The sequence below is a fragment of the Neomonachus schauinslandi genome, chromosome 7, assembly GCF_002201575.2.
Source record: "Neomonachus schauinslandi chromosome 7, ASM220157v2, whole genome shotgun sequence".
In the NCBI taxonomy this organism is placed as follows: domain Eukaryota; kingdom Metazoa; phylum Chordata; class Mammalia; order Carnivora; family Phocidae; genus Neomonachus; species Neomonachus schauinslandi.
This window is the reverse complement of record NC_058409.1, coordinates 26,393,782-26,408,858: the sequence shown is the minus strand read 5'-3', so window position 1 is coordinate 26,408,858 and position 15,077 is coordinate 26,393,782. Positions and strand designations below refer to the sequence as shown.

Below are 15,077 nucleotides of genomic sequence, written 5' to 3'. Positions count from 1 at the left end.
ATAAAGACATTCCCGCGGCTTCTCCGGGGTTTGGTTGTTGACGCAGGGTTCCCGAGCACACGGCCGCTTCTCTAGAACCGGGTCTTGGAATTCTGAAATTGACCAGCCTCCTAAATCTGAGCCGTTTCGGAGGTGGTCAAGCGAGGGCCCCGAGGCCAGGATGGCAGAAATGGGAACCCCAGGCTGGAATCCTGGTTCCAAGGTGTTCTGATTTAGGAATTCCCTGAATCTAAAAATATTTGAGCCCACTTTTCTGAGAATCTAAGGCTTGGGTATTCTGTTGGCATCCCAGTGGCCTCTGGAGCCATCGGGGCCAGAGGAAGGCAATCCCAGGTTGCTGTCCACTTGGCCAAAGACACAGGTCTAGGGTAGTGGCTAAAGCTACAGGCTGCAGAGGCAGCACGGGAGGGGGACTGGCCGGCTCCCTCCCCTTTGCTCATTCTGCTTGGAACTCTTCATCTCTGCTCAGAAAAGGAAAAGAGGTGGACGGGGGCATGGAGACCAGGCTGCCAGGACTCTGGGGTGTGCCCTTCGCTCAAGAAAGTAGCTCCTGGGAAGGGGAGGCTGTGGTGACAGCATAAGCTGGCCCTCTGCTCCCCAGTTGTGCGACCAGCCCCTGCCACTTGCCCAGCCTTCTCTGCCCCTCGGCTCAGCCATTCTCAGGAACCAGAGAACGACCAGGGAGTGGACTTGGGGGAGCCATGAGGCCAGCCCTGCCAGCTTCTGCCAGACTCCCGAGTTCCATGCTCCCATAGGCACCCTACTCGGCCATCCTGCCTGAGTACATCCCAGGTCTGCACACCAGGACAAGCTGGGGAAGCCCAGATAACAGGAAAGCTCAGGCTAGGGTCCTTGGAAGCCTAGAGAATCCAGTGAGAAGGTTCCCAGCCCCTACCTGAGCACCCCTTTCCCCCTTCACCCAGTCATTGCTTGTATTCAAAGAAACAAGAGCTTTTATGGGGGGGGGGGGGCGGGTAGAGCAGACAGAAGGAGGTAGGTGGTCCCAGATGCACTCCCAAAACTGGGTTTTCTAGTTTGATCTTCTCCACGGCCTAAGAGGCTTAGGGTTGGAATGTCCCACAGAGTCATGGATGGCCTCGAGGGCAAGCCACGGCACATTCCTTCCCTTTTCCTAAAATCCCTTGATTCTAGTGCAAAGATTAGGGCAGGGTACCCCCGCCCCATCAGTGTGTGGAAGGATGCCCTCCATGAGGGCCCTCCAACCACTCTTCCCAAATAAAATTGCTAAACCATTCTTGGGCACAGAATCTGTTTTGAGCGAGCCCAGCCTCAGGAAAGGTCCCTATGGTGACTACTTCAAGCCCCACAACAGCCTAGGCTCCTCCGCTCAACCCAGCCAGGACTCTAAGCCTCCAAATTTCCTGAAAGTCATAGAATCATTGCTAGCTCTGCGTGGCCTGGAGGGATGGGGAATAGGGCGCATGGTTCCAGCCCCCTGTAAGCCCCCTTCCCTCCTCTCCCCCGTTCCCATCTGCCAAGTGAGATGGAAGCTGAAGCAGCAGGTAGGAATTGCTGAGTTCCGTGTCAGACATGGAAACTGGGGCACAGTGCAGGCCAAGCCTTGCCCAAGGTCAGACGGCAAAGCGGGGAGAACACTGAGCCCCTGCTTTTACTCCTGAAAGAGAGCTGCGTCCTGTCCTGTGTGTGTGATGTGTGGCTGTGAGTGTGCTCGAAGCCCCTTCCCTGCCTGGGATAGGGCCCAGCAGAGGGTGAGGCTGGGGAAGAAGAGAAAGTGCCCATGTCCGTTCTCCAGCCAACACCCTAGCAGGCCAGGGTGTCCTCACGGTCAATCCCCCCTTCCTCAACCCCTGCTCATTCAGCACTGCCCGGGGGTGGGGGATGGGCAGCAGAACAGACTCCCTTGGACAGTCCCTACTAGTCTCTGCCCCTCTCTAGGGCTCCAAGCCCCTGGGGACATGGAGCTTCATCCGCAATAGTCTGAGGGCCTTCCCGTCCATCCAACAGCAGGCATTAAGATTTCCAAATAGAGGGACTACTGTGACTCCCTAGAACACTGCCAGAGGCTTGGGTCCAGAGGAGCACACAGCAGGTGCTCAATAACTGCATTCAATGCATCAACGGTGAGGGAGGTGAACCCCTCAGACGGACCAGCTAGAGCTGCAGAGTCACAGAACGGTCTCTGTCCGTGGAAGATGTGACTCTTTGCGCCCCGTGGACAGTGGAAGGCTAGGGCTCTCAGCCTCTGGATGCCTATCCGTGCGCCATCTATTCCATGTCACCACCCAGGAGGGCACTGTGCTTCCCACCTTGGCCTGACAACTGGCAGGCTTAGAACACACCTCCTGTCCCCTCCCAGCCCGATTTGGTGCTGAGCAGTGTTCTGGGACCCAGAGGCCTGGCTGTGGGTGCACCCTTGTGACTATACACAGCACCCCATGGGTGGGTGTAGTGAGTACTTGTGTGTCTGTGTGTGCAGCACACCTATGTAATGCGCTAGATGTGTGTGTGCATGCTCCCGAGTCCTTGCCAATGCCCGGGCAGGCTGGGTCACACGCTGTGCTTGAAAAGAGTTACCTGCTGCTGCAGGAGACGCAACCAAGAAATGTGATAAAAGATGGGGCTGAGGGCAAATGCTGGGCAACCATCCTTCCCAGGTCCCCCTCCTGCCATCCTCCCCCCCCCACACACACACACACAAGACTATTTTCATCATATGGGGTCTCAACTTAGAGAAACTCCCCTCTGGGAGAAAAGGGCAGGAGTTGCTGAGCCTCCCCAACCCAAATCCCTGAGGTACATCCTCTCTCTGACCTCAGACCCAGACCCTGCCCCTGCGGTCACAGGCACCCAGAGAGAGGTGTGCCAGCCCTAAGGAGCTGTGCTTTCTCGCAGGGCCCAGAGCTGGGGGCCTCGGGCTAAGGCTGAGGGAGTGAGAGGCAGGCCTGTTTCCACCCTGTACCCACCTGACCCCTGCAATCCTCACCAAACAACTCAGCCTGAGGCTGTGGGTCTCCTTCTGATGAGGAGCCAGGGTGAGGGCTGGAAGGCAGTGCCTGCAGAACATCCCAGATCCTCACAGTCTGTACAGTCAGTCCCAAGCAGGGATCCCCAGGAAGAGATGGGGGGATGCACCGGGCCCTGGGGTGAGGCGCAGGGCCTGGAGAGTAAGGCAGTGCTTCACCGGGTTGCTGCCCTGCCCAGTGCTGCTCCTATCTGGTGGAGTTGGTCAGCAGATGACGGGCAGAGGGCAGCCTGGGGTCCAGCTGTGGCCAGAGGAACAGGTCAGGGTTGCACCCTCCCACCCTAGCCGCCCTCTATTTGCTCGAGACTCTGAGGTCTCAGGGCCGGTTAACAATTGTTCAGCAAAATCCTTCAACAAACTTCACTGAAGTAGGAGGACTCCAGAAGGGGATCATTCTTAGGGGTGGGGAGGGGATCGGCCGTGCCTGCCCCCATGGAGGCCCCACTGAGCTGAGCTCAGCTACCTCTGTATGAGAGAGAGCCTCAAAGGCGGTCGGCTTCCTGGCCTGGCGACCCAGGGCTGGGAAACTTCAGGCACCTGGCCTTGCATGGAGGCCAGGTGCCTGCAGCTCTGGGAAGCCACAGCAGAGGCCCCAGATGGCTGCAAACCTGCCCTGAAGGGGGCAGAAGCCAACCCCCTGGCTGCCAAGGCCCAGGCCTGGCTGATTTGGCCGGACTGGCACAAAACAAGGGGAAAGAGCCCTACAGAAGAGGCTGTGGGGCCTGGCGGGGCTCTTGGGGTCTCCCGCTGCACTCGCCAGAGGCCTGGAGCCAACAGAAACGTTTCGTCTGATTAGAAGCCATCAGTTTTTTCCCATCCCGGAAAATTGACTGCGGTGCAGAGGGGGAGGCCAGAGAAGCAGCCTTGAAGGACAGACAGGGTCCAAGCTAGTTAGGAGGCAGCATCCGGGGGCCCATTAGAACGCAGGCTGCTGTCACTCGGCCGGGCTCAGGTCCCGGGAGAAGAGGCCGAGCAAGGAGGGGCTGGCGGCCCCTCGACGGGGACGCCGCTGGGAGCTGCCGGAACGGGCCCCGGGCTCTGCCCCCGCCCTGGCGCTGGCTCAGAGGCGCCCGCTCCGTGCGATCCTGCTCAGGGAACATTCTCTCATCCTGGGCTGTTCTCGCCGGGGGGCTGGGGACTTCGAGGCGGCCCAGACAGGAGTTGATTCTGAGCAAAACAAGTCATTTGGGGCTTGAGGTGGGCACGAGCCACGCGGGACTTGGAGGCCAGATGCGTTTCTTTTGTGCGGCCGAGGTTCTCGAAGTCGGTGTGTCAACGGGGAAGGAGGGATAGGCGCGGCGAAGCCGCGGGGGGGGGGGGGGGGGGGGGGGGGGCGGGGAGGCGGCGGGAAGGTGGCTGCAGGGGGGGAGGGCACCGGCTCGGGAGGGCGGGCGGCTCGGGGCTGGATTCCGCCCGCGCTCCCTCGCTCTCTGGCTCCCTCCCTCCCCAGCCCCCTCCCACCCAGGCCCACCCCACCCACCACCCCTGGCGCAGGGACTGCTGGAACCTGGCGGTGCGCGCTGTCGCTTTAAGACAGCCTCTGCCGGCGCCGTCCGGAGCCTTAGAAACCGGCCCCGGATCGGGAGCCGGAGCCGGGGCCGGGCGGGCGGCAGAGGCCCGAGCGGCGGGAGCGCAGCGCGGAGCGCGAAGCCGGGCATCCGGTCGCGAGAAACCGCTGCCGCTGCCGCCCGCCTGGCCCCGCAGCCCCGGGCGGTCCATGGGGCGGGCGCGGCGTCGTTGCGGGCGCGGGCAGCCCTGGGGGGCAGCCGCTTAGGCTCTGTACTCTTGTCCCCGCAGGTCGCAGCCAGGGCGGCCGGGCGCGCCCAGCCCCGGCCCCTGGAGCGCCCGCCGCGGTCCCCGCCTCCATGGACGCCTTCAAGGGGGGCATGAGCCTGGAGCGGCTACCGGAGGGACTCCGGCCGCCGCCGCCGCCGCACGACATGGGGCCTGCCTTCCACCTGGCCCGCGCCGCCGACCCCCGCGAGCCGCTCGAGAACTCCGCCAGCGAGTCGTCAGACACGGAGCTGCCAGGTAAGCGCGGCTCCCCGCGAGGCGCGCACCGAGCCGAGCCGGGCGCACGGAGCGGGGAGCAGGGCCTGGAGCCCGCGCCGCGTAGTCGGGCTCCCTCTACACCCAGGAGCGTCAGGACCTTTTCTTTTCTCGTTCTCGGACTGGGGGTGAACGCGGAAATTTACACGCTTTATAAAACGAAATTCAGAGCTTTACTTCCACTCGGTCCCCACGCGCCAAGAGACCGGCAGATGCACAAACCTACAACGGGAGGGTCGGACTGACAGCCCCTCTTGTTCAGAAGCAAAGAGAACAGGAAAATAAAATTCGGTTTGCGCAACTGGGTGCCCAGGGGCCGCTCAGACCGCAGGAGAGGAGTAGATCGAGAAAGGAATGGGGCGGCGGATGAGAGAAAGTGCCCAGAGAGACAGAGATGGGGGCACACACCCGGACAGGCAGTGGGCGACAGATTGAGAGGGAGAAATCGAAGAGAAGGGGTGGCGGGAAAAGTCAGAAAACAAACTGGGGGGGGGGGTGGACAACCTCAAGTAAAAAGAAGGCAGAGGACAGCGAGGGCGAACGGGCCAAGGGGTGCGGCTCGGCTCCGGGCAGGACCCCCTCATTGAGGGAGCCCGGCCCCACGTGCGCCGCGGGGCCCCGGAGCCGCCAGGCCGCCCAGCTAGGGCCCTGACTCGGCTCGGGCACGTCTCCCTCCGCGCTGCCTTTTTGTCCGAGCTCAAGCTTTTTTCCCCGGGCTGGCCGCGAGCTGGGCCGGCGGGGCGGTGCGGGCAGCAGCGCGGCTAATCCTCGGCCCGGCCGAGCCGCCGGGGTCTCGGTTTGGCTCGCGCGCTCGCCGTCCCAACTCGGCGCTGCGGCAGAGCTCCCTGCTCCCCGGGCCGTGGGCGCCTCTGCAGCGTTCATTTCTTAATCCACCGCTGAGTGTTTCTCTATGCGTTTTTAATCTCTATTTGTTTCTGTTTTGCATCCCTAAGTGACTTTTCTCTGAAAGGGTCTGTTTGCTTGGCTAAAAAACAACGCTGAACTGTACTTTTGTTTTCCAAAAGTTTTAAGCGTGGCCTTTGGTTGGTTTTTACTTTTAAAACCCAGAGAAATATGCAGCGGTAGATTGCTTTTTAAAACCGAATCTATGAGGACATATTTAAAATGTTAACTGTAATTTTCGATATAAAAAGAATTACTACACTAGACATACTTCTCTGGAATTTAAAATCTCTACATGCAACATTATTCTTGGGGAGATTTTTTAAAAGTCAATCCAAAATGGCGCGTTTCTCCGGGATTTTTTTTTTTTTTCAAAATCCATTTGCAGCGGGGTTAATTTGATAATTTATCTAACTATAGTGCTGTATTTCCCCGGTACTTAAAAATTATCTCTAGAAAGGGCATTATTAGGCAGGGGTTAAAAAAATCTATCTACAACAGTACATTAAGTTTGTTTTTTTTTTAAATCCCAGAGAAATAAATGTGTGTGTGCGCCTGGAGTTTATACCCGTACAGCACTGTATTTAGTTAGGGGTGTGTTTGCACGGAGGTTTTTGCCTTCTTAATTCGCATTTGCTCTGTGTTCCTACCTGCCTATTTTTAAGAGTTTGTGAGCCTTTCCATGGTGTTAGGATAGAATTGCGTTTATCTGGGCTTCTATGTTTTGTTTTTAAATTTTTGTCTTTTTGTTTCAGTGTGTCTGTGACTAAATGTGTTTTGCGTAGCTTGAAAGAGTGAGAGGCTACAGCCCCAGGTCACCTAGACAGAGTCTGTCGGTCTGGGCTGCCGCCTGAGGGATTTTCTGGGCCTCTGGACTTGAGGCTTGGAGCAGAGGCCGAGAACACAGCTGTGTTGTGCCTGCCCAGTGTGGCTCCCACACAGCCCTGGGGAGAAGAGAGTCCAGGGGCGGAGGGGGGGCTGCAGGCCACAGCCCCTGCTCCCCTGACCCACTAGCTTCAGGCTGGAAAGATTTGATCCTAGTTCAGAAAAGCAGAGAGACACCCCCCAGATTTAGACCCCCCAAAACCCTCAAAATTTCATACATTTGCGGGTGACACAGGCAGTCCGGCTTGAGCCTGAGCCCAGCTGCAAGAGCAGGCTCTGCCCAGCCAGGAACCGGAGGCCTGTGCCTCCGGTTCCTGGGCTCTTCGGGGCACGACCGACCAAAGGTGACTACAGACGATCAGGCAGCCAGCAGGCTCTTTCCAGTGGGGACAGTTCTAGGGCCCCTAGCGGGAAGAAGGGCCGCCAGCGCTGATGGCAGGCGCTTCGGTGGAGGCGGGACGGGGTGCAAACGGGCATAAGCCCAAGGTGACTGGGGCCTGTCCTGCCCGATTCAGAGAAGGAGCGCAGCGGCGAAGTCAAGGGGCCGGAGGACAGCAGCGCGGGAGGCGCAGGCTGCGGCGGCGGGGAGGACCCGGCCAAGAAAAAAAAGCAGCGGCGGCAACGCACTCACTTCACAAGCCAGCAGTTGCAAGAGCTGGAGGCCACGTTCCAGAGGAACCGCTACCCCGACATGAGCATGCGGGAGGAGATCGCTGTGTGGACCAACCTCACCGAGCCGCGCGTGAGGGTGAGCGCAGCGTGCACGCCTAAGGCGACCCGCGCCCAGGGCTGCTGGCCACCTCTGCCGCAGTCCTCGCGCGCAGACTTTGTCTCTGTCCCGCCACTCAGACCTGCTCCCTCCCTCCGCCATTGAAGATAACACTTTAGGCCCGGTGTCCCCGGCTGCTGCTAAGCCCTTGGGTGGACGGTGCCCCTGGGCTGCTGCCGCCTGGTATCCTACCTGACCCTCGGGCTCTCCTGCAGCTTCACCCCAAGATCTGTGGCCCCAGGGGGATTTCCCCTGCACTGCAGGGCCCAGGGCCCACTCAGATGTTACGGCCTTAGACTGCACAGAGGATGCCCGCCTATGGGGACCTCGGAGCTGCTGGCGACTTCCCCCCCGAAAACGAAAGGGAAAGGCAGGCCTTGCCTGGCCACCTGGCAGAGGCCTGAAGGGTACCTAGGCTTGGAGGCTTAGAACCTCCTGGGGCAGTGATCCCAGCCACAGCCTGCTTCTTCAGAACCTCAGCATAGTCCCCACCTGACTCGCCTCCAGCCGGTCAGCCAGTGAGTAGCTGGACCCTTTCCCTGTTGCCCCTTCCTGTAAGGCTGGGGTCAGGTGAAGGAGGAGCAGCTCTGGTGGAAGAGTGACCCTCAGGCCGAGTCCCTTTGGAGATGTAAGACCTCTGACCCGTGACCAGACTGCACCCTCCCTCTCCTCGCCCTTTGGTTCCCAGTAAAGACAAGAGCATAGAGGTTCTCTTGCCAGAGCAGCAAGAGAATCATTTCTGAGTACGCAAATATTTAATCAGATACTGGGAGGACGTCCCAAGCCAGCCCAAAGTGCTACCTGGCCTGGTGACTCCCTCCTATAACCCAAGCTCTTGCCCCTCCCGTCAGGCTGGCCAGCCCAGTGGGACTCAAGTGAAGACAACACTCAGTAATCCAGAACTCACTAATCCTGCCCAGGTTTATGGTGGTAGGGGTGGTGTGGGGGTGGAATCAGGCAATGTCAGTGCCGGGGATTGGAAAGGGCTGAGATGCGGGGGTCGGCAGCTAGCTCAGGAAAGTCAGCCCAGGGCTGGAGGAGGGCTTCAGAGGAGAGAAGGCATACAGTAGGAGGATAGGAGAGGATGGGCAAGGACCAGGAGTTGGGAAAGAACAGGTTCTTACTAAATTTTGTGGGAGAAAGTGGAGGGGAGATTAGAGAGAAACTAGTAAGAAGTGAAAGGAAATTAAATATTTGCAGAGAAACATATTTGGCATATATTTAGGTGGCAGGAAAAATAAAATATTTAAGGGCAAAAGGATCAAATATTTGAGAAAAATAATCAACTATTTAAGAGAAACGGTGATGGTCAGATATTTGGGCAGAAAGGGGAAACTAAATATTGGGGGAAGAATCAAAAGGATCAAAAATGAGCGATAACGGAGAAAATGGACTGACGGAAAAGAAAGCAGTTCAGATAGCAGTGTGGACCAAAAGAAAATAAACATTTGGGGCAGAAATGGGAATATCAAAGATTCCCAGTAAATATGGATACGGACTATTTGAGGAATGAAATAATAGAATAAAGGGGGTCAGAAGATCTATATTTCAGGAAAGAAAAATACCTTTTGTATTGGAGGGAGAAGGGAAAAAATGGAATATTTAGGAGACAGACCGGGACCCCTTTAGGGGAGAAGGCGGGAGATGGACTGGTTGAGAGAGAAAGAAAGCAAACGAATATTCGCTAAAACAAAAGAGGATCGACCCATATTAGGAGAAGACATCAGATTTAACTTGGGGGAGTGGATATAGATCAGAAAAGGGGAAAGACGAAATGTTTTCTGGGGACAGGAAAGGAACTATTAAGGAGCGCGGCCCGCAGGGGCGGAAATAACGAAGAAAAGAGACGCTATTCGGAGAGAAGGCAGCGGCGGCGGGCTCGGGGTGGAGTGGGCGGAGGGGGTGGAGGTGGAGGGGCCTTCCCGCCCTCGGCAGCCCTGACCCTTCTCCTGCCCCCTCCCCCAGGTCTGGTTCAAGAACCGGCGAGCCAAGTGGCGGAAGCGCGAGCGCAACCAGCAGCTGGACCTGTGCAAGGGCGGCTACGTGCCGCAGTTCAGCGGCCTGGTGCAGCCCTACGAGGACGTGTACGCCGCCGGCTACTCCTACAACAACTGGGCCGCCAAGAGCCTGGCGCCAGCGCCGCTCTCCACCAAGAGCTTCACCTTCTTCAACTCCATGAGCCCGCTGTCCTCGCAGTCCATGTTCTCGGCACCCAGCTCCATCTCCTCCATGACCATGCCGTCCAGCATGGGCCCCGGCGCCGTGCCCGGCATGCCCAACTCGGGCCTCAACAACATCAACAACCTCACCGGCTCCTCGCTTAACTCGGCCATGTCACCGGGCGCCTGCCCGTACGGCACGCCCGCCTCGCCCTACAGCGTCTACCGGGACACGTGCAACTCGAGCCTGGCCAGCCTGCGGCTCAAGTCCAAGCAGCACTCGTCGTTCGGCTACGGCAGCCTGCAGGGCCCGGCCTCGGGCCTCAATGCGTGCCAGTACAACAGCTGACCGGCCCGCCAGGCCCCGCGGGCCCGCGGCCGGGGCGGGGGCGGCGCGGAGGACCTAGCCACGCCGCGGCCCCTGCGCCCGCGCAGCCCTCTCCTCCCCACCTCCCCACCTCCGGGCTGGTTGTGTGTTTGCTTTTTCTGGACCCCACTCTGCCCTCCCAAACCAGACGAAACAAAACAAAAAGACGTCGGAGAAAAGTGCTGCGAAAAAACGGATGAGTTGCAATTTCCCTCGGGATGGCGCGGGTGGTGTGTGTTCGCTCCCTCGGGCCGGGCGGGCCGTCGCACGGAGGGGGCGCGGCACGGGAGGCCGGCGGGCCGAGGAGGACGCCCTCGTAGCCCGCGTTCCCACCGCGCTGGCCCCGGGAGGAGCGGCCGCGCCTGCGAACTGGACGCGCGGAGCCCGCGCAGGCCGGCCCCGGCCCCATAGGAACCGAGGCTCCCCCTCCAAGCTGGGCCCGGCCGAGCGTACCTTAGCTCGATTCGGATCCGAGTTGGAGCGGGCGCTGGGTCGGGGATGATGGCGCCCAGCCTGGGTTCGGGGACTCGCTGTGGAGCCGCACGCGGCCGCGGCGCGCGCCGAGAACCCTCGGCAGCCCCGAGCACCAGAGTCCTATTTTAAGGCTACGGAGCCCCAGCTGGCGGTGCGGACGTGGCGGGAGAATGGGGTGGGCTCGTCTCCGAGCACCCCGGGCGCCCCTGCCCAAGTTTCGCCACAGGCCCAGACCCTCCTCTACGCTCCCGGGCTAGGAGGTGCCCCCCTTGGCCCGGCGAAGAGCCCCCTCCTCACCGCCCGCCGTGCAAGAGTCGAGCCGGGAGAGCTCGGGGCGCGGCCAGGACCCCCCCCCCCGCGCGCCGCGCCCACTTTGCACACCCGCTCTCCGGCCCGCGCCCCTGTTTACAGCGTCCCTGTGTATGTCGGACTGACTGTATAGAAATATAAATCTGTCTATATCGACTTGTCCATGTACGTCTATTAAAACCATAGTACAAGCGTGCTAACCACTGCCGAGCGCGACTGCTTCATTCCACTGAGGAGGGAGGCGGGTAGGAAGGGAACGGCGCCACCATGGGCCCTGTGGGGTAAGAGAGGAGCTCAGCGGCCGCCTCCCGGTGGAGTGGGAGGTGCTCTCTCTTCCCACCACAATTCCTGACCTGCTCAGCCCCACTCCGTGAGGGCCCCCGTCCGGAGCTCCGAGCCCACCAGGGGCTCACCGGCGGGACAGCTCAGTCTCGGCGCTGTGCTCGGCGCCCTAGCCAGCACCCCCACTTGCGCGGCTGCCCGACTCTGCAGGCTCTTCCCAAGCTGTGTCCGCGGGAACCCCCAAGCCCTCGAGGTGCTGTGTGGCGCTTGTCCACCCGGAGAATTGGGGTGAGGGCCGCCCAGAGCTCCTTCAGTCCTGGGGTTGTCTTTTCTCCTGTGGGGCCAGTACTCCCACTTTGGAGCCCTTCCCTAGTTGTTCCAGGAGGACTGAGGATGCAGGATCCACCAGTGTCCAGCCAGGGCCTCCCTCAGCTTTTCCCCCTGCGGAAATCCCACTCGGTGTGCTGGAGAAAGTGTCCATGGCACAGAATGAACATCTCACTTCCCTTCCACCCCAAGGTACCGGAAGGAGGCTGAGTGTGCTTCCACTCTCCCCAGGCTTTGGAAATGATGAACAAGACCAGCCTGTAAAGTGCCTGTAATATTCTGCTTCCCTTAAGTCAGTCACTTCCAATGGCAAAACAAGATGTTTGCAGCTGCAGAGGGGTGGGTATTCTGCTTCAGACTCACCTTGTGACTGGGATTGGCACTGCCCTGGAGCCGGACCCCCGGCAAGCCCTAGATGGGAGTGGGGCACAGCCATGGGCTTAATCACCAGCTAATAGCTGGAGAGCCCTGTGCACACATTCTCAAACCAGGTCAACACCGCCTCTGAGGGCAGGAGTGTTGTCCCTGTTATACAGGTGATGGACCCGAGACTTCACCATGCTCTGCGACTGGGCCAAGGTCACAGGGGAGTCAACAGTCTTTATGTTCCAAAGCGTCTTTCCACCCATCTTCCCACATTTAGATGAGGAGTGAGGAAGGGTCCTTCCTGGAGGATGGCCCAGCCTGATGCTGTAGGACTTACAGTGTGGGGTTCTGAGGACAGGGCCAGATACACAGGCCAGAGGAGGGAGGTGGGGGGAGGGAAGGCTAGGGCAGGGAGCTGGAGCCAGACTACCCCTCCCCCAACGGCTCCAGTCCAGAGCTCTGACCCCTCACTCTCTGGAAACCCCTCACTCTGGAAACATAAACACAATCACATCTGGACTCAAAGTGCCTCCCCCAGCCTCACACATCTGCCAAGGCCAGGGGGCCCTGGTCTCAGTTGAGGGCAGAAGGCAGGAGAGACCTAGGAGATGGGACTGGAGGAAAAAGAGAGGCCTCTCCTGAAAGTCGGCCCGGCCTCAGGTGACATGGCCGACAAGGGGCTCTGGTGGAGACTCAGTGTGGCTTTGGGGCCCCAGACCAAACAGCCGCAGATATAGGTGGCAGGGCAGAAGCAGTCCCAGAACGTCCCCATCACCCATCAAGGACCACGGCCAACAAGGTGTGCGTGAGACCCTATTGTGTGGTCCCCCCAGCTCCTCTGACCCGGCTGTTCTGTGGTGTAGACAGGAGTGGTAGCACCCAGCCCTTCCCAGCTGTACCCGCCACAGGATCATCTCTGAAAGAAGGCTGAGGAATATAGGGGGGCTCTGAAAGTCCAATCCTCTGACAAAAGGCAAAGAGCCCTAGTCCTCCTCTGCCTGAAGACGGGGAAAGGAGTGTCATTCATTCACGCAACATTTGCTGTGCTCCTGTCCTTGGCGCTCGGGATTGAGCGCTGGGAAACAGACGGTCCCTGCTCTCATGGACAAGTAAACAAACACGTGTATAATTACAAACTGGGCTGAGTGCTTTTGAAGAACAAGAACAGGGTGCTGTGAGTCAGAAAAAAATGAGAGGTCTGCCTCGAACAGGGTGCTCAGGCCAGGCTGTTCCGCAGAGGCGGCTCTGTCTTGAGCGTCGAGCGCTCTCATTTCTTCCGCCCGTTTGGGGCCCAGGGCCCAGGGCTAAGCGTACACTCCTCACGGATCAGCCCCTTTACCTGCACGCCAACCCTAGGAGGAAGAGTTCTCATTATCCCCTTTCCCTGATGAGGTCCCTGAGGCTTAGAGAGGTCAGGTCACTTGGCCAAGGTCCACAGCAGGAAGTGATGGAGTGGATTCCAGCCCAGTCCGGGGCCACTCTACCGTCTGCACCGGGCTGCCCCATGCCAAGCACCACGGGCAACATGGTGGGGAGGGGGAGGAGTCTGGCCTGCAAGAGATCGTGATTTCTACTGGCTACCCGGGACTAACCCCAGGAAAGAGAAAAGCAGATTTGGTCCTTGCTTGGTGCCGAAAGCCCCAAAGGGCTGCTGCAGGCTTAGAGCAGTTATGAATTAGAAACAGGCGGGCCTGAGGCGGGTGCCCAGCACTGCTTTGCAGGCACTACGGGCACCAAAGGAAAACGCACAACCACCAGAGTCCCCGGTCACTGAGAGGAACCGAGTTCCCTCCCCTAGCTTGAGGGCCCCAGCCAGGCTGGGGGCCTCCCTTGGGGCCATGGCATCCCTGAGGACAGCTGCCAGAGTCATCTAGAAGGGGAGGGGAAGTCACAGCTGGAAGATCTGCCTTGGAGGGGGCACTGCCCTGGGAGTCCAGGCCCCGGAGATGGCTGTGTGCCGTCCTTCAGCGCCGCCTGCCCGAGCCTGCTGCCCCCCTGTGACAATGCAGCAGGGCCTCAGTCACGAGACGGGAAGGATGGTTCGTGCCCACTGACCTCCCCATCTCCCAGGCCCGTGACTCTGCCCCGGCATCCAGAGGAAGCTTCGCTGTGGTCTTTGAGAGCAAGGGTTTGAGTTCTGGCTCCACGTCTGAGTTGCCTTGGATAAGACACCATGTCTCTGAGCCTGTTTCCTCTTCCATAAAAGGGAATACCAATCCCTTCACACAGTTGTTTGAAGGATTAAAGGAGATAACACATCAGACATTAGTTGTGGGGCCGGCAGAGAGTTATTACTGATGGTGGTGGCAGTGTGGCTGTTAGTCTGCCTCTCCCCTTGGGGGCCCTGTTCCCCGCTTTCCACGTTAGTAGGGCTTCTCTGAGTTTCTCAACGGGTCATTTCTGAAAATGTCCTTTGGAGCCCAACTTGGTTTTCCCTCCAGCTTGGCTGGGTGTCGTGGGTGTGAGTCCTGACTGACAGTCCCACCGACTTGCCTTCCCCACTGCATCCCACCCGGGGACCCATCCAGGGCTTGGGAGGCCCTGAGGAATTGCTCTCCACTGGGCCTGGGGAGAGGCACATGGGCAGGCAGTACTCTGAGAGATGAGCCGGGGGAGCAGAGGGGGCAATCACCCCAGAATTCTCCTCTAAGGACTCCCTGCAACATGGGATAAAGAGGCCTGGACACTTCTGTGTTCTCTCATCTTACTGATAGCTAACATCAGCCCCTTACCGAGTGCCAGGCCCCGAGAAGCACTTGATAACAATTACAGTGCTCACTCCTCAGGGGAGAGAGGGGCCTCTTATCCTTACGCGGGAAGACACCGAGGCTCAGAGAGAATCAACAGCTCACCCGTGATGCCACAGGGAATGAGGGAGAGAGTTGGGACCCAGGTCCATGGTCCCCTCCACTGCACTGTACACTCTCTTGACATTTGTATTGGGCGGCAGGGGGTGGGGGGGAAGGATAAACAATTATAATTCATGTCGATTCCTGTCAAGAAGCTGGACTCAGGTGTGCTCTGGGAGAGAAAAAGAAAAGGCCCCAGGCCCCAGGATTGGCCTCCACTGAGCTCACTTGGCTACTAGGGGTAGCCAGCAAGGCCTGGCTCCTTGCCCCTCTCACCACCCCACTCTTCACACTCCTGTGTTGCCTTTGCAGGGCCCTGGACCTGGCCTCCCAG

General features: G+C 59.3%; 1 protein-coding gene across 1 annotated transcript; it reads left to right on the top strand.

Annotated features, from left to right (window-relative positions):
• The first annotated feature begins 4,869 nt into the window (after window positions 1–4,869).
• On the top strand, window positions 4,870–10,118 carry PITX1 (paired like homeodomain 1). Its single transcript, XM_021702011.1, has 3 exons — window positions 4,870–5,035; window positions 7,357–7,589; window positions 9,576–10,118. Exons 1-3 carry the CDS (start codon window positions 4,870–4,872, stop codon window positions 10,116–10,118), a joined length of 942 nt encoding a protein of 313 aa, XP_021557686.1.
• The last annotated feature ends 4,959 nt before the right edge of the window (window positions 10,119–15,077 follow it).

Bases quoted from the DNA above. Each gene is read 5' to 3' on its own strand.
- PITX1 (XM_021702011.1), top strand. From the start codon at position 4,870: ATGGACGCCTTCAAGGGGGGCATGAGCCTGGAGCGGCTACCGGAGGGA. The intron at 5,036-7,356 runs GTAAGCGCGGCT...TGCCCGATTCAG, and splicing joins GTCAGACACGGAGCTGCCAG to AGAAGGAGCGCAGCGGCGAA. The intron at 7,590-9,575 runs GTGAGCGCAGCG...CCCCTCCCCCAG, and splicing joins TCACCGAGCCGCGCGTGAGG to GTCTGGTTCAAGAACCGGCG.